The 19,043-nt window shown below is 36.3% G+C and overlaps 1 protein-coding gene across 1 annotated transcript in view; it reads left to right on the top strand.

Annotated features, from left to right (window-relative positions):
• The window catches only part of LOC142341618 (protocadherin-16-like), a 233,810-nt gene that overhangs the window by 170,308 nt on the left and 44,459 nt on the right, over nucleotides 1-19,043 (top strand). Inside the window, exons 37-40 of the mRNA XM_075392706.1 lie at nucleotides 1,422-1,667; nucleotides 2,330-2,442; nucleotides 4,545-4,680; nucleotides 5,217-5,400. Of these exons, the coding sequence (XP_075248821.1) occupies nucleotides 1,422-1,667; nucleotides 2,330-2,442; nucleotides 4,545-4,680; nucleotides 5,217-5,400 (679 nt within the window). The remainder of the gene's footprint in view (nucleotides 1-1,421; nucleotides 1,668-2,329; nucleotides 2,443-4,544; nucleotides 4,681-5,216; nucleotides 5,401-19,043) is intronic.

Below are 19,043 nucleotides of genomic sequence, written 5' to 3'. Positions count from 1 at the left end.
ATTTTCGAGAGTTGGTTTTACGTGCTCGTTACACGGTCTCACTAGTTATACTGAAAAACAATAATCACTGTGTTTCCACCGATCTCATTGTTTTTGACTGTATACCCATCACAGTGTGTCCCATATACAGTCTCACAGCAGGGATCATCCTTTTTCAGAACTGTGAATTTGGTTTTGTTTATCTCACTTAGTTTTATAGTATTTCATCAGAGTCGGGGGACGTTCACTGGAGTCAGTGAGGATAGAACCCGAACTATCCGTCTGATAATGGTTAGTTACCAGCTTAACTCTGTACTAGTGGCTTGCACTAAGTGAGACAAGAAATGATAGATTTAAAATATAAAAGAAGTGAATATAGAGTAGTGGATATATAAAGGGAATTAGAGTAATGTGTATATGGGTACCGTATCGCGGCTCTATGTTGCGGAGGTACCCATATACACATTACTTCGAACGTCTAATTTTGTTATCTCTTCTTTTGGCTGACAATTAGGTCAAAAGTGTAGATGAGCTCGGGTCGGAACATCATATGCGAACGCACATTAACGAGCATCCTTGTTTACTATCTAAATTTTTCTGTGTCATTTTTGTCTGTTTCTTTTTCCCCTTCCAATCTTTAGTAAACTTTAATCGCTAGTGCTGGGGTGTTGTTCTTTCGCCGATTGTTCTTATTGACCTGTCCCTGACGATTTTCGTAATTGAGGCATGTGTGTTTGCTTAAACGTCGTCAATTGATTGAAACATATTTGAATAAAATTGTCGGCTTTATTTCCGCGTGATTTTTGCGATTTTAATATTTGGCCATTTTTTGAAATGGTGGTACTCTGAGACCAGTAAGTACTTTTTGGTTTTTGTGTTTTATTGGTACGTAAAATTCTATCTGTAGTTCCTGGTTATTTTTGTATAATGTTTTTACTCTAGTTATTTTGGTTTTTAGGTTTTTGCCTGAGCGTTTTACCTGATGTTTTTTGTGACTAGTTTCAACTAATCTGATGTAAAATAAAGATGCAAACTATTAGAGAGTAAATGAACAAAAATTTGTTCAAAAAAGAATAGACATTTTGGTAACAAAATGAATTGTTTTGCTTCGCTAATTCATTCATTCTTGACGATTCCTCTGTGATTAATGAATAAGCCTATCAGATCATTTCATTTTTTCTTTTTTAATTTATTTGAATAGTCGTGGAGGGGAAACGAAGTGAGTATAGGATATAGAATCTGTAGTTGTCGTAGCAAATCCAAGTATCTTCAGAAGATACTTGGCTTTGCTGTAACAACTAGAGAGTCTGGTTCTTGCTTTTCTCATCATTTAATTTTTCCTTCCACTTCTATGACTTCACCTTTCCAAATTCCTTTTTTCCATGTTTTTTTAATCCTTGAACAGAGTGGGGAGGGAAAACATTTTTGAACCTCTTTTTCAGAAGTTTTCAACATAGTCCCGTCTGGTGCAGAGGCGGGCGAACTGTACTTAACGAGCCAGCTAGACTACGAAACAAAAAACACGTACACATTCGAAGTTTGTGCCACAAATCCCTCCGATCCAACTAGTGCTGATCCGACAGCTACCCAGACTGTGACCATGTCTCTCACTGATGAAAATGACAACGGCCCGAATTGCCCGCCGTGTCCTTTTGTGGTCACGCAGAATGAAAATGCCGCTTCTCCAGGTAAAGATGATTTTTATATGAGTATATTTGCTGAAAATCCATGCAGTAGGAACTGCCTGAGGATATACAAGATTGAAACGATTAATGAGGGGCTCTTGCGCAAGGCTCCTATTTCTTCCCATTTTCTCGATTATTTTTTCTGCTCATTTCCTTCAACAAATTTGTCTTATTTCTTTATGTATCCGCTTTTTTCGGTCGAATTTAATCGGAAAGGAAACTAAAAAAAATTGTAAATGTCTTTTTTTTCGAAATTTTATTGTTTGGAAATTTTTAAGGCAGTGAACATGGTTCTATGCAGTACCGCCGAGTTAATCAGTTTAATCAGTAGCTGGGAGGATATGACCTAAACGTTAGTTGGTGTTTATGGCCGCAGAATTTTATTTCAATTCTTAACAAAACTCTTGAAATTAATTGTGGTGATGTTATTTTTTTTGCAACTACAAACATGCCTTATGTATTAAAACATGCCTTATGCAAAAAGTGCCTTAAAGTGTGGTATATGGCAGCAAAGGAACGATTATACTATTTGGAAGTTATACGATGTTTCGGTTCTTTCTCGCCAAATCCCAATTTAGCGCTATATTTATTAAAGGTAGGCGCGGCCCTATTATTTAGTAATTCCAGATTGGCCAGAGTGACATAATCGTTAACTGCTTGTTTAGTGACCTCTGTTGACCTTCAGTGCTCGGATGCTGATGCAGGTACTACTCTCACGTACACTTTGAGTGACAGCACCAACTTCGCAGTCACAGCAGGCAAACTAGTCCTCAATCCGGTTAATAATTGTCTTAATTTTTTCACAAAATTATGAAGTACGAAGTGTTGCTGATCAAGCTTGCAATTGGTATTTTTAAGAACCTGAACAAATTGCAAGTTACTCAAAGAATTTGCGTCAACTGCAGACTGCTCTGTGCAATAAAAATCATATTCTAGAGTTCAATTTATATAGTTCTGGGGAATTGCATGCTCACAGTTGAAAAACAACGTCTTTTCTCGATTTACAGCACGTTTTACTCCTCAATACCTAAATCCGAATAATGTACGTGACTCATTACAATTTCATTGAGTGATATAATTTTTGTTTTTGTTTCCGGTAAGCTTTTACTTAGTGTACTCAAAACATTTATTCCAAAAGCCATTCTATGAAGCATCTTTTTTGCTTTTTCATCGAATTTTCATTTGCTATCAATAACTAAGCCGAGGTGCGTCACAATTGTTGATTCTGATATTTTTGCATTGTCGACACTCAAAACGGTATTTGTTAACCTCTTCCTGGTGCTGAATAATATATACTTTGTGTTTTGTTTGTTGAGCATTGACTGTGACCTGGTTAAAAAATTGCCACTTGTGGCGAGATGTTATGTTCAAGTTTTGCTTTTGACGACCATTCAATCTTCTTCTGTAATCTTTGTAAAATCATTCACGTAAGGGCGAAATAACAGAGGACCTAAAATACCACCTTTTAGAATTCCTCTTTTCAATGTTTTCCTAGTGGATCGAATTTCGCTGAGGACAACTCTTTGTGTTCTCTTACTCAAAAAATTCTTTATTAAACTGGTAGCATGTTAGTCAAAACCTATATTTTCAAGTCTCCGTAAAAGTATTTCGTTGTTTATGGAAACAAGAGCCCTAGAACGGTCTAAAACTCACTTGTAACGGGTTTTCTCCTGTTGAATTTTTATCTTATTTGTTCTGTAGATACTAAGATAGCATCAATTGTTGAAATTTTTTGCTAATCAAACAGACTGTCAGACAATAATTGTTCCCTTTCTTAAAAACTTGTTATCTTAGAACTAAAAGTCTTTTCAAAATTTTTTGACAAAGTGGATATAAAGAAAATAGGCCTATACTTTTTGGTAACGGAAAAGAGAAAGTACAATGGCTTTTTTAAGATGTTCAGGAAATTTTCCTTTTGTGATGAATTGATTAATGGGATAACTAAGTGGTTCCGCTAGCGCTGCTGTAGCGTCTTTTTTGCCCATTCTGGTATTTTCACGGACCTAGTAGTTTACCTGTATTTGATGAATCTATAAGCACATTGGTTTCCTTGGTTGTTATGTATCTGAAATTGAAACGATTTCATGGTGCAGTTTTAAGAGGAATGATGTTTGTTCTTTGCAAGCCAATGGAATCTACAGTTGGCTTGGAAATCTGTAGCTTAGAAAATCTGTAATTTCCATAGGCTTTGTTATTTTATGACAAATTAATGCTTGGACTCTTGTTTGTGTCTTTTTATTACAAAGGTTGTGAATGAAGTTCCACCTGACTTTTCACTATTCCGCTCCATAAAATTGGAGAGAATTTGATTTTCTTTTTGACGAAGTATAATTTTCTTTTACAGATATTAATTGACGATAATTTTCCTCCAATTGCATGGGATCCAATTTTAAATACATTCAAAGTCCATTTTCTATCATAATGATCTTTCGTTAGTCCACTTTAACTCCACTCGTTAGTCCACTCCACAAATTAGAGCAATTTTATTTAAAGGTAAGGCATGGCATGTCTGTGTCGTTATTGAACCCATTTCAAATTATGGGGGTTTTCTTCCCTCCCCCTTCACTTTGGCATAGATTATAACGTTTCATAACTGGTATCTTTTATTAGGCTATACAAACATTTGTAATAGTTGCACTTGCATTAGTTTGTTCGCACGTGGCAGTGAATAATTTCTTCGCCACTGAAAAGGAAAACAGTTCTGTTATGCGTTGTTACATGCTAAGCGTGGGTGGGGGTTTCTTAAAACTTACAGACTAGAGAAACAGAGTGGAGCCGGAACAGAATAGATCCATGCAAGTTATCGTATAATAAAACTAGAATTCATAATATATTTTTCTGCGAGAAAACGTGAATTGCGTGCAATATTTGCTATTATAGCTCAACTACGAGACGGCAGCTTCTCACAGTTTAACAATCACAGTCTCAGACGGAGTGGCAGCAAACAACTTTCTATGCTTTGTCACCGTCTTAGTCGGACCAGTCAACGAACAGTCCCCATCTTGCGACTCGACTCGTTAGCCAATCACATCTCATGTCTCCAGACTATTCTGATTGGAGCACTCAAATAATTTTTTTTTTAAACAAGTAAATTGAAAATATAACCCAGGGGTTAAATATTACAAGTTTAAAATTATATAAACAAAATTAGTACAATGTTAAAAATCAAAATTAGTGGTTCCGTTTTCTAAAGGTAAAAATAACTTTTGAAGCCACCAACGTTAATGAGAGGAGAAAATACGCAGTGAACTTAATAAAGCTGCAGGGAAATTACGATATCAAAATTTCTTGAATGTAGCCATTAAACTAATTGAGCGCATACTTTGATTACTGCAGTGAAGACTAGAGGATTCAAAATTGTTGAGCAAAAAGATGATGAGCATATTACGCTGATGATATCCAGTAATTATACAATCTAGTAAGCGTTTCTGACCTCATTTAATAGCTGACAATATTTAGTCACCATTCACGTTCCCAAACAAATAATTCGAATTCGTGATTTTCCAGATCTTGATTTTTTTCAATCACTAGCGAAAGCCTGAATTTTTTCAGCATTCTCTGGCTCAGTAACAGAGAACACGCTGGACCAATCAACTATCGTACAAGTGAGCGCCACCGACTCTGTGGACGGGACGAACGCGGACGGCATCACCGGACAGGGTACCTACAGTCTGGTAGAAGCATCAAAAATCTTCAACCTGGACCCAGACACTGGAATCATCACTAACATTGTCAGGTTTGTTCTGTTCAGTAATTGCGTCTATCAGCAAAAAAATTGATTTCGCATTTTGTTTTCATTTCAAACATGCAAATTCAAAAATCTAGCCGAAAAGTTAAATTGTTACAAGCTTTGAAAAGTATATAATTTCAATGGGTCTTTTAAATATCTTAATACAGTAAAATTTGCCTTTACTTATGCTTTTTGAGTTGTGCATTGTCATGAAAAAAAAATGAGGCGCGCGCACCTGTACTTTCTCACAGCTAGTTTTGATCTTTTGCTGGAAGTCAATAGCATCAAAAACCTCAAAATGTAGATAGCCAAGTTTGATTCATGCATTTGAAACTTTTAGTGACAAAATTCAGTGCTAACGGTATTTTAGGCGAACGCTCGACTAATCCACGCTAATTTTGAAACCATTAGGCGAAATTGATCAACTATTTTTTGTGGAAACTAGGCGCAAATCAATTGAAACACAAGGCGGTACCTCAAAATCCGCTTGAACGCTACAAAGAACTCAAATGTCCCTAATAATTGTCTTGCTATTACAATAGCTTACATAAAAACAGAAGAAAGGTTTTCAATAATGTGAATATTATACAGCAGTTCAGTTTAGGACTACCATTTTTATCGACCAACATCCCAACATTTTTATCGAAGTTACCCGCGCCACATAGCTCTAAGCTACAAAGAACAATGCGGGTCGGTAATGTGCGATCGCACATAAGGTTCCGACCCCGCTCATCCACAATTTTGGCATAATTGTCTACCAAATGAGGAACAGATGGAAAAACACAAAAAATTCAAGTATTTTTCAAAAAAAAACTGGTGTATGAACGAAAAGATAGCCTCCAAAGCAAATAACTCAATGGAGTTAAAAACGATAAACTAGATTGATGAGATTTGCCGATATTAAGAAAGCGAGCGAAGACGAACGGCAAAATCAAACAACAACAACAACAAACATTAATTACATCAAAAATTTATGTCCGTTTTAAAAAACAAAACTTAATAACAAAGTCAAAATAGCGTCAGATAAAACTGAAAATAAACAAAATAACTTGTGATTACCCAGAAACAAATGGTTATTAGCCAGTTTGGTAACAATTAGACAAAAAAGAACAGAAACTTTAAAGTTAGAAAATTCGCTGAATTTTTTAAAAAAAAAAACAATTAATTTCAAAGTGATGAAAACCATTAGGGATCAACTAAAATATCCCATAGGTTTACAATTACCAATGTTTCTATAAAAGGGAATTAAGAACTCTTGGTATTCAAATTTTTATGCAGTTACAAAAAGAACAACAAATAGACAACAAACTAAAAATCAATTATAACTTGCCAGAAAACGATTTGGAAGCCGTAAAGCCATACCTTGGCCCCCAAAATATGTTCGATTGCACCTTCGTCGAACACCGATAATGTATGATGTGGCCGCTCATTAATGAAAATAAGCAACAATTAGACAAAAGAGAAAAAAAGCAAAAATAACTTTTGAAGCCACCAACGTTAATGAGAGGAGAAAATACGCAGTGAACTTAATAAAGCAGCAGGGAAATTACGATATCAAAATTTCTTGAATGTAGCCATTAAACTAATTGAGCGCATACTTTGATTACTGCAGTGAAGACTAGAGGATTCAAAATTGTTGAGCAAAAAGATGATGAGCATATTACGCTGATGATATCCAGTAATTATACAATCTAGTAAGCGTTTCTGACCTCATTTAATAGCTGACAATATTTAGTCACCATTCACGTTCCCAAACAAATAATTCGAATTCGTGATTTTCCAGATCTTGATTTTTTTCAATCACTAGCGAAAGCCTGAATTTTTTCAGCATTCTCTGGCTCAGTAACAGAGAACACGCTGGACCAATCAACTATCGTACAAGTGAGCGCCACCGACTCTGTGGACGGGACGAACGCGGACGGCATCACCGGACAGGGTACCTACAGTCTGGTAGAAGCATCAAAAATCTTCAACCTGGACCCAGACACTGGAATCATCACTAACATTGTCAGGTTTGTTCTGTTCAGTAATTGCGTCTATCAGCAAAAAAAATTGATTTCGCATTTTGTTTTCATTTCAAACATGCAAATTCAAAAATCTAGCCGAAAAGTTAAATTGTTACAAGCTTTGAAAAGTATATAATTTCAATGGGTCTTTTAAATATCTTAATACAGTAAAATTTGCCTTTACTTATGCTTTTTGAGTTGTGCATTGTCATGAAAAAAAAATGAGGCGCGCGCACCTGTACTTTCTCACAGCTAGTTTTGATCTTTTGCTGGAAGTCAATAGCATCAAAAACCTCAAAATGTAGATAGCCAAGTTTGATTCATGCATTTGAAACTTTTAGTGACAAAATTCAGTGCTAACGGTATTTTAGGCGAACGCTCGACTAATCCACGCTAATTTTGAAACCATTAGGCGAAATTGATCAACTATTTTTTGTGGAAACTAGGCGCAAATCAATTGAAACACAAGGCGGTACCTCAAAATCCGCTTGAACGCTACAAAGAACTCAAATGTCCCTAATAATTGTCTTGCTATTACAATAGCTTACATAAAAACAGAAGAAAGGTTTTCAATAATGTGAATATTATACAGCAGTTCAGTTTAGGACTACCATTTTTATCGACCAACATCCCAACATTTTTATCGAAGTTACCCGCGCCACATAGCTCTAAGCTACAAAGAACAATGCGGGTCGGTAATGTGCGATCGCACATAAGGTTCCGACCCCGCTCATCCACAATTTTGGCATAATTGTCTACCAAATGAGGAACAGATGGAAAAACACAAAAAATTCAAGTATTTTTCAAAAAAAAACTGGTGTATGAACGAAAAGATAGCCTCCAAAGCAAATAACTCAATGGAGTTAAAAACGATAAACTAGATTGATGAGATTTGCCGATATTAAGAAAGCGAGCGAAGACGAACGGCAAAATCAAACAACAACAACAACAAACATTAATTACATCAAAAATTTATGTCCGTTTTAAAAAACAAAACTTAATAACAAAGTCAAAATAGCGTCAGATAAAACTGAAAATAAACAAAATAACTTGTGATTACCCAGAAACAAATGGTTATTAGCCAGTTTGGTAACAATTCGACAAAAAAGAACAGAAACTTTAAAGTTAGAAAATTCGCTGAATTTTTTAAAAAAAAAAACAATTAATTTCAAAGTGATGAAAACCATTAGGGATCAACTAAAATATCCCATAGGTTTACAATTACCAACGTTTCTATAAAAGGGAATTAAGAACTCTTGGTATTCAAATTTTTATGCAGTTACAAAAAGAACAACAAATAGACAACAAACTAAAAATCAATTATAACTTGCCAGAAAACGATTTGGAAGCCGTAAAGCCATACCTTGGCCCCCAAAATATGTTCGATTGCACCTTCGTCGAACACCGATAATGTATGATGTGGCCGCTCATTAATGAAAATAAGCAACAATTAGACAAAAGAGAAAAAAAGCAAAACTATGTAATACTTGTTTTTTTTTTTCGAAAAAAAATTTATTTCCGAAAACCATTAATCACAGAATGAAAAATTTGAATAGGTTCGTCCATTCTTCCAAAGGAAGCCCTGAGACCTGCAGTTATCCAGAATATGTCTTACGTCTACATAAAGAACGTCAAACATGACAAAAATCAAAAATTCATTTATTTTTTTTTGTGAAAAACCCTTGGGGAAGCCAGTAAATTCGTAACGAATTCTCTTAAAACATTAGATTCTGTGACACCAATCCTTTTTGACATCTTCCCTTGAAATGTATTATGCGACCTCTCAGTAATGAAACTAGGTAACAATTAGACCAAAAAGAAAAAAAAAAGCAAGGTTATGTAATACTTGTATTTATCGAAAAAAAAATTATTTCCAAAGACATGAAAGCCATTAATGACAAAATCAAAGATTGAAAAGCTCCGTTTATTCTTCCACAGCCCTCGAGAACTGCAATTATCCAGAACAAGTCTTAAGTCTACAAAAAGAACGTCAAATATGACAAAAACGGAAAATTAATTTACTTTTTTTTGTGAAAAACTCGTGTCGAAGCCAGTAAAGTCATACCGAATTCTTTAAAAACATTAGATTTTGCGATACCAATCCCTTTTGTCACCTTCCCCCCTCGACAGAAAAAATGTCATTTTTAACGTTTTATTAACGAGACCAGGTAAAAAACAGACAATAAAAGGAACAAAATTGGGAAGTTGAAATGTTTTTTTTTCCATTTTGAAAACAATTGTTTTCAAAGTCATGAAAGCCATTATCTATCTTCTAATATCAGAACATCAGCTCATCTACTCTTCCATGAAAAGCCAACCAGACTGGGTCATTGTACAGGAAATCAAATACGACTAAAAAGACAAAGTAAAAACGACAGTTGAAAACAAAATTAAAAAATTCAGTTAAATTCTTCGAGAAAGTACTGTCGAAGCGGTAACGAATCACAATTTATATCTTTAAAGATTTAAATATTATCAATTGCGCGTTATTTTGAACGCGAAAAATGTGATACATGAACTGAGACAATATCGTGATAATTTGACAAAAATAGAAAACATGAAAAATTGGCAAAAGCCTAAAAACTAAAAAAAAATTGTGAAATCTAGTAGTAGTATCAAAGTCAGAACATCATAAAATAAGGCGTAAAACCGCAATAAAGATTAAAAAATTTGAATTCAGCAGAAAGAAGGAGCACTCTTTGATTGCTGACACCAAGCTCAAGTTGACCAATTCATGAGAAAAATCGAGGCAAAGTTCATTAAGCCATTTTTTAATTAAAAATCAAATTTTTTAAAAGTCAAAACGACCATAAGCTTTCGAGCAATCACCTAGATGAATTAATTTCGAGTTAATTAGGAAGCCTATAGGACCTATCATTAGTGAGCTTTGATTTGAAATGTTCTGTTATTTAATTAATATAAAAAAGATCGATTTTTTAAATAAAAAACTGACTGGCGACAGTCCGAATTATTTTTGGATTGTAATTGTCCAAGATTGGTACAGAACTAGTCCTGCTAAGAATAATTAATTTTTGGAATGTTGTTGAAATAGATATTTTGTTAGTTAAAAATCAAAATTAAATGCTGCGTTTTTGATAATCAACGAATAAAGCAAAAAACGGCAATTTTTATTTACAGAGCACTCTCAACGGAAGTTGAATTGAAATGAGTCCCCTTTTCAGTCTACAACGATTGCGTTAGTGGTGTTTGGGTGTGCACTTCCTGTAATATTAATCAGAGTGGACTAAAGAAACTTATTTCGTGCTGTTTTTGATGAAAAAGTCTGAATTTTGTGAAATATTTAGCCGGAATTTGTGACAAAAAAAAATCAATGAAAATAGCCGACAATATATTTTGTCTTTAAACGTAAAATCAACAACATTTTCTGGAAAAGATTTATTAAATTTTATCAAAATTGGCGAAATTTTAGTCCAAAATTCCGGAAAAAATGTGGATGAAATCAACGGAATTCACTCCATTTTCTCGAAAGTTTAAACCTCGATATCTCCCTGTCAAAAACGAAAATCAAAAAATCTTTTTAATTCCATATTATACGCTGGAAAAGCTTTCTAATGATACCAGTCTCGACTCTCTACGATGAATATATCGATCGGCCAAAATTGACTGACCATTTGAGTGTATAGTTCCTCCCCCCCTCAAGAGGGATCAGAACAACAAAGTATTTTTCTGAAAAAAGTAAACTCTTTCTGCTGTGACTTTTGTGTTTCCTGGATTTTATCAAGGACTGTAAAAATGATCAAAATAATTGAAAGATGTTACATTTTACATGTATTTCATCAACCCATTTCCATGTTAAGACAATTGTTAGGGACACTTGAGTACTTTAGCGTCAAGCGGATTTTACCGCACCGTCTTTAATGGTTTTGATTGTTTTTTCGCATATTTACCTCAAAAAGTTAACTGGAAAATTTTGACAAACAGTCACCAAAGTTAGCTTTAGCTAATCGAAATTGAAAATTTGCCTAATATCTTACGAAACAATGCAGCGTATATAAAGTATTAAAAAATAAAATACTACATTTTTCTGTTAAATTGAAGTCAGTGTGAAAAGAGTTGTTTCGTGATTGCAGCATAGACTGGCTAACTCTTGCCGCAGTTTGATTGCATTTTTGACATTGTACAAAAAACTATGAATAAGAAATGAACTGTGAAATATAAAACACAGAAGATAAACTCCAATTATAACGGTGTTTATAAAGAGTAACACTGGAGTCAGAGGTATACACGTCGTGTAAATACTAAATTAGACTGACTGCAGTTAGTGGAGTTAGCGCTATTTAAAAGATAATATTGTCTTCTCAGTCTCTGATTCGTTGGAGGTGTATATCCAGTATTTCGACTGCTACATCAATCCGGGGTTAAGAGTTTTTAATCTGGTTTTGTGAATTGTAGCAGAATTACGTTCAATGTGCAATCTTGTTGCGTTTGAGCCGATTACTTGTGCCGTTGTCTGGAGTGTCTGTCAGTGGAGTATTGACTAGTGTCCTCAGTGTATAGCTTAAAGTGTGGAGCCAGCGATTTTGCCAGTTTCCGGGTGTGCTGGCCAGTGACCTCAGTCCTGTTAGAGTACACAACTGTCTCTCACTGTCATGTAGTGAGGATTTGTTCCCAGTTGGTAGATCGCTTGTAGTCGCAGTCTCTTGGTTTGTACAAGGACATTTCTGTTTTTATCTCCATCCGGTACAATTTTGTTCCGATCGGATTTACCAGCTTACCTTCTGGTGGAAATCAATCTTTTAGCTACTGTGGGTGCCACTTAGTCCCTTGAACTTTTGTTAAATTTTAATGCCTGCTGAGTAAGCTCCGACCAGAGAAAAGAAGAAAGAACTGATCCTAATCTTCAATTGAGACAAAGAAGAATTAATTGAGAAAAAGGATTATATATAAGAAAAGAGAAAAAATGAGTATAAAAATTAAAATAGAAATGAAAGAAAAGTCAATAGTGAGTTTGTGAGTTTTGAAGAACAGTGCGTCCTTTAATCAATGGGTCAGTGGCCCAATGTGATAGGACAGTGGCCTATGTGTGGAATTCGAATTCAAAATCAGTGGCCCGATTATCAGGGTACCTGAAAAATTCTAAGAATTCCTTATCTCCCGCAAGGCAGGTGACGAGAGCTCAAGTGTATAAGTGGGTGTTGCAGTGTGGCTTTGTCGCCAGGAGATAGTTGAGGACTTGTGGTTCCTCCGGTATAGGCTCCCCGTTTGCTAACTTGTCCACTTTCCAGTACCTGTAGAGGACGTTGAATGTGTTTCCATGCATACAATTTGTGGCTCCTCCCTCTACGCACTGGAGGTATTCAATAGGGACAAATACTGGGTGATATGCTTTCGCGTAGAATGGCGAGAACAGTAAATAGTTCTTGGTTGGGTCAAAATTAAGTACGGTGCGTTCACAGTGGTTGGAGTTGATGGTATAACTGTAATTAAGGTAGGAGGTAGACGTGAGCTTTATGTTAGCATACTGTAGACGTGAGTTTATGTTAACCAATGGATTTGTCCTGTGAAGGTGGTGCTGGACAAAGAGGTAATTGTATATCGTATGTAGCATCTTTGCCCGATTGACTTTTTGAGTTTGGTTATTTACATCGATTTGTGTTGGATGTAGAAAATCAAACTGAAGGTAGAAGGGTTCGTATTTTTGGTAAACACGATAGGGAGCAACATCTCTCGTTAACATTGTTTTCAAATAGTTGTTCTGTCGGTCGGCCAGAGCGATTAAACATTCGGACGAATGCCAAAATCTTTCTGTGAAGCGGGTATTGATGGGAAAGTGGAGACATTCTTGAGGGATATCCTTGTCACTTCCCTCTTCGACATAATCGTTTTCCGATTCTCGAAGAGAGCACGAGCTGGCCGTCAGTTTCAACGTTTGGTGAGGTGGTGTTGAAACATTGTTAATTCTCTTTGGGACATGAACACCATGCTCCGTGTTAATGCCCAAAGGATTCGTGAATTGGTGAAATCTGAAATTCGGGCCAGGTGCTCTGTGAAAGGTGCTCTTTGTGGGAGCAAACGGGTTTGCGCGTTGTCTGGTTGACAAGGGCTGTGGGCCTTTTGCTGGACTAGGTGTATGCCGAGCAGGTGACTGTGAGGCCTGAATCGGTGATGCACGCACGGGGTATATTTCATGCGTGGTATGCCGGGGACATCTTCGTGGTGAAGGGTCCCTGCAGGGGTTGGTGTCGTTCGCAGTTGGCCGATCATATAAAGGAGGCTGAAGGAAGGACGGTTGAGGTCGGGATAGAGGAACTGTGGGTACTCCATACCTCGATTGTTGGATGTTTTTTGGTTGTGCTATAGGTGTGGGTATCACAGGCGGAAGGTAGACAAGAGGACGTGAACGCGGATTCATCCAGAGTAGGCACAGTTTGGGACAACTGTTTCGGGTGTTGAGCCACCCGACTGTTCGGCTGCAACCTCGTCGGTCCAGGAGGAGCTATGTGGAGGGTGTGGGGGTTGATGTTGCACCAATTGTTGTGGCTGTGGCACCGTTTGCCGCCTTTGTGGGAGCAGTTATTGTGACGAACTGATCGGTCCTTTAGTTGCAGTCGGTGAGCTTGTGTCGATCCCCATAAAAGGCAATTCTCCCAATGATGATTAGGAAGTGGCAGGTGAAGTCAGTGGGTTCACCCGTAAATAACTAGCTGAATCTACAGACTGTGGCTGTGGAGAGGCCTCAGCATCTCGCAAACTGGTTCAAATACTGGAGGAGGCAGTACCAAGGGTGTCAACGGCAAAGGAACAATGTCAACGACATCCAGCATGATATTTTATGTCGTGGGGTCGACATTTGGAGGGATCAGTGAGCCTCCACCATGAGAGCTAGGGTTGACAGCTGTGGTGTCGCTGAAACAAAACAAGTATCATTTACGAGTACTAGATAGGTTTAAAATGAGTTGTTCCGGCATTTTCTGGTAATCAGGATCATCCTCAAAAAAATCTTTAAGTAGTGGAATGGCTCTTGAACGTTTACGTTTAATCGGATTAAAGGTGTGTAGGTGTAGTGATTTAAAATCCGTTTGTGTTGTGATTCTAGTGGTAAATAGCATTCGTAAATTGATGTGGGGAGAGTTGAAGTTCTATGTTTAATTGAGTTATTTTGTACAGAAGAGGATAATTTTTTGTAGAAATTTTCAAACTTTTATTGTAATAAATTTAAATGGTTTTTGAAAATACAACAAAAAAATCCAGAGCTGATATCAGGTTCTAAAAGTGATTTGAGATTATATGCGTTAAAGACTCTACGAAATAGTCCAAAGAGACATTGTAAAAAATTAAACACTGTCCAAATTATGGATATTTCTTTTGATACTTACCACGGGTAGCCAAAAATTCCGATAAGGAATTCTTTTAAATAGTTTCGAATGATAAGATCACGCCAATCGAGACGGTAAAGTGTAAATTCTTTTCCGTTAATAAATAGTTTATTAAAATAATTTGTGTATTGATTTTGTAAGTGTGAAAATTGTGCTCGTAATTGTGCTTGTTTTGCAAGGTCTACAAAGTTTTTTTATGCAACTTCAAATTTCTGTGCAGCATCATCTACTAATTGATTAAAGTTCATTTTATCTGTAGAATTAGTCCAATCTCTTTGTCTATATATGCCAAGTTGTTGTGCAGTGAAATTGGCGTGGGTCTTTCAATTTCATCGGGCGTGAATACTTAAACGAGGTTTTAAGCTTTAATTGGATAAGGCGTTAAGCGGTATGACTCGCCATGTGCGTCTAGTGAGATTTGCTGATCGAAGCTGTCAGTTTTACATGGTGCTGTAATAGACCAAGGGAATGTTTTACGTATTACTTGATCTACGAATTGAAGTTTTTCTGATAGTGTATAGGTATACGTTCAAAACATTGATTCTCTAATACATAAAGTGGCGAGGAGACAGTTTTACAGTTAAAAATGGAGATAATTTTTGAAATTTTTAGTTTGGCGAATGTGTTTCGCTGACCTGTGCCTATATATCCGACAAGTGGAAATTTTTGTATTAATAAGATAAAGGCGGTCTGTATCAAATGCCGATCAAGATCGCAGTGTTTTTCGTTAATAGAAAGACTCTTGCGGTCCATGTCAAGTAATACGCGACTCATCATGTAATCAAGTTTAGCGTCGATCTGTAAGTTGGGGTGTACAGCACCGAACCAGTTTTGCTTTTCAAAAAAGTTCGTATTTTTCCGATTTTCTGTCGAACTTTGATTTTGGAGGATTACATGTCCATTCATAATAATAGCTTTAAGGTAGAATATGCATTGTTAGGGTTGTCATGTGGACATCCTTGAATTCCTCCTAGGCGTTGCCTGTGACGAAGTTAAAACCTTCTTTGTATGGTATAAAAATGACTTGATTTTGTGTAGCGTAATAAGGGCGAGCCTCATTAAATTTTTAAATAGGCTTAGTGAGTAATTCCAAGCGAGAGAGTGCGGAATCTTCATATTGTCTTGAAAACGGTCGGTGTACATGTCTGCATTGTGTTGGTGTCCAGAGTTAGTTTCACTTTTTGTGAATGTTAACGTTTTTGGAATTTTACCATTCGGGCATTTGATCTACCAACGTTGAAAATTCGACATTGATTATTTGGTTCCCAAATGGCTGTTGCTTTAATAGCTTGATTTGGGAGACAGTACTCTGTTTCAATATTGCATTTTATGCTTGTTTTGCCATTGTAAATACTTTAAGATTTAATATCAAAACTAACTGTGATGTTAGTTAATTGAAGTGACCATCCTAGTGTGTGGATGACATGATATTCCTGTTTAGAGTTTTGTCCTGGGAAGTTTGCCCAGGGAGTATCGGTGGCGTTTGGGATCCAATCATGGTCCCGTGATTTATATATACGAGATTTCCTTGTTGAAAAGCAAAAGGGCGGTAGCGGTCCAGTTGGAAGCGGCCTTTTTTGGCTTCGATTTTAGCTTTCCAACGTGGATCATTTAGTAAATCGAATTGTATCAACAGTGGGGTAAAGCGGGGGAGTGTCCAGTAGGACGAGGTCCATCTGCAGATTTGGCAGTAGTAATGACTGAGTATGGCTGTTCATCGGTTTTTTGTGCTTGTGATTTTTTTTATAAAAGAGTTTAAATAATGACATTATTGGATGGATTGTTTTGTAGCGTCGCTGTAAGAACAACTTTGTGATTCAGTGACCGGGAAGGCACTAGGGTTGGTGTTGGGTTGTTGATTTGGTTTTTGATGTTGCTGGTGGTGGAAAAATTGGAAGTTGGAAGCAATATCTTTTTTTAAAGTCTTTTATGTAAAAAACCCATTCACAACAAGTGTGTGAAGAATAAATGTGATCTAAATTATGAAGTGTTGAAAGCGTTTTCGTTTTTTTTGAAGCTTTGAATGTATTGGAAAGTATCAGTGTAAGGAGTTCTTCGAAATAAGACTGCGAGTCCGTGTTGCAAAGTTATTTGCATACCTGTCTGTAGTGAAGACTATTGATAACATTCAGTGTTGTGAAACTGAAAGTTTATAGAATGAGAGAAGGCTGCTGTGATCTGACCGACTGTTGCTGCTGTGATCTGATCGACTGTTGCTGCTGTGAGCTAATTGAAAGGTCTCCTTGAAGTGATTGAAAGAAATGTAGTGTGAGACAGTTCTCTTTAAGTTATCAAGAATGCAAAAATATTTGTAGAATCTTAGATTTTTTTCTACGTTAGAAGAAAGCTAATGAGGGAGAGTTTGGTATATTTCAGAACGAGAAGTTGAGAGAGTGAGATGGCTTTGAGAAAAATGTTTAGAGTTGCGATCAAAGAAAGAGAGAAAGAGAGAGTTGCCAGTGAGGAAGACTGTGAAGTGATTTTAGACGATGTGGTTTGGTCTGGCCACGACTTTTCTCCGGGAAGAGAAAAAAGTTAACGAGTCATATCTCGTTAAAATAAATTTTTGGAGAATTTTTTCCATTTTTCCAGACCGACCTGTGGGTCGGCTGTTAACTTAGTTTTTGGTTAATTTACTTTTTTTTACATTCGTGGTGAATGGACTGTAATTCCCTCTTTTTCGTTTCCGGATGGAGGGGTTTTTGCTCTGCTTGGGTAGCAGGTGGTAAAATAGTTCATTTGCTTTGTTAGCTTAGAAAAAGGTCTTTGTTGGTTTTCGCAGTGGGAGTAATTGTATTAGAAGGGAGAGGCGTGAAAGAACTATCCAATTTTTTTTATCCCCCTTATATTAGAGAGCTACGTGTTTGTTTTCTATGTGGTTGTTTTTTATGTAGTATTTTAGGTATTATGCTAAATTATTTTCGTCTAAAGCGAGAGATAAAAATTTTGTATGTGATTCAGGTAGTATATGTATGTATTAGAAGTACGTTCTTCGTAAAGCCGAAATGTGTGACTGTAGTAAAACTCTGTAATCTTTTGTCGAAGAGTTATTTGGGGTAAAAAAGAACGATTTTACTTCGATGAGTTATTTGTTTGACCGAAAAGTTCTCTAGTATATATGTTACCCTAGTGAGGCTATCAATTATTTTTAAGGGCCAATTTCCTGTGGCTTTTTATATTTGAATTCCCATCTGTAGGGCTTTACTTACGATTGAAACATAAGTGTTAATTTTTAGTGGTTGAGCTTTTCCAAAACGACAATTTATGAACGTGCTTACTTGTTTATTCTAATTGAGATAGTTTTGCGCATTTTATAAGCGTCTGTGTGTTTTTTTGTCTATTTAAGAACCAGCGTGCAAAACTTCCTCTCTGTATTTTTTAAAATTTTCTTTGGGTGGATACCAAGGTGATCAGTGTGCGTGTGTTAAGGGAAGGAATGGCATGGGGAAGCTTGTGACGGACTACAATTTTCGAAACTATCTGTGGTGGAAGATAGATTAAACATTATTGGCTTTTTAGATTTGATACCGAAAACAAGTTCATATGGTGAAAGAGTCATAATTGTTCTGACTTTTGAGTTAAAAGTAAAAGGAATTTTTTTTACTTTTTGTAACCCCATGTTGTATTTTGTGTGTAAAACTGTGCGGGGAAATGTGTTAAGTTGTCTAATGCTGTTTTCTACACATCCATCTGACCAAGGTGCATACAGTGTACGTGGTTTAAATAGTACGTTATATGTACGACCAAAATGCTTGAATTCGCCATTAATGTATTCTTTTCCATTATCTGTGACTAAAATATCAGGTACTCGGAACTTAACTATCCAATGGTCAAATAACACATTTAATGCATTGGTCGCATCCTTTTTGGGTGAAGAACGAAGAAGAATGTAATGTGTAAAGGCATCTACTCTGACGTAGATTTAAGAGTTTCCGTCTGAAGACGGAGAGGTTGGTCCTTTAGTTTCCATCGAATTAAGATGGTTGAAGTATGGTGAAACTTCTAAGAAATGGTGTTGGGGAGCCAGAAGGAGGTTTGGCAAAGATTTGCTTGATTAGCACTTAGGCAATCTTGTGTGAGGATTGCTATCCATGTTTTAATATTCGGAAAATGATAAGTTTATGTTATCGTAGCGCGTGTTTTCTCACGACCGGGATGGCCTGAAAGAAGGTGTGAATGTGCTTGTGAAATATTGTTAGAAGTAAAGAGTGGTACACAGATATTTGGTATTTGTGTTTCTTGTATGTAATATAAAATTTGATTCGCTTCGTTTATGCTTAGATCTTGGATTAGACATTTGTTTGCT

This window comes from Convolutriloba macropyga, chromosome 6 (assembly GCF_964194025.1).
Source record: "Convolutriloba macropyga chromosome 6, txConMacr16.3, whole genome shotgun sequence".
In the NCBI taxonomy this organism is placed as follows: domain Eukaryota; kingdom Metazoa; phylum Xenacoelomorpha; order Acoela; family Convolutidae; genus Convolutriloba; species Convolutriloba macropyga.
Note: the sequence above shows the minus strand (reverse complement) of the source record. Positions and strands in the feature narration are given on the sequence as shown.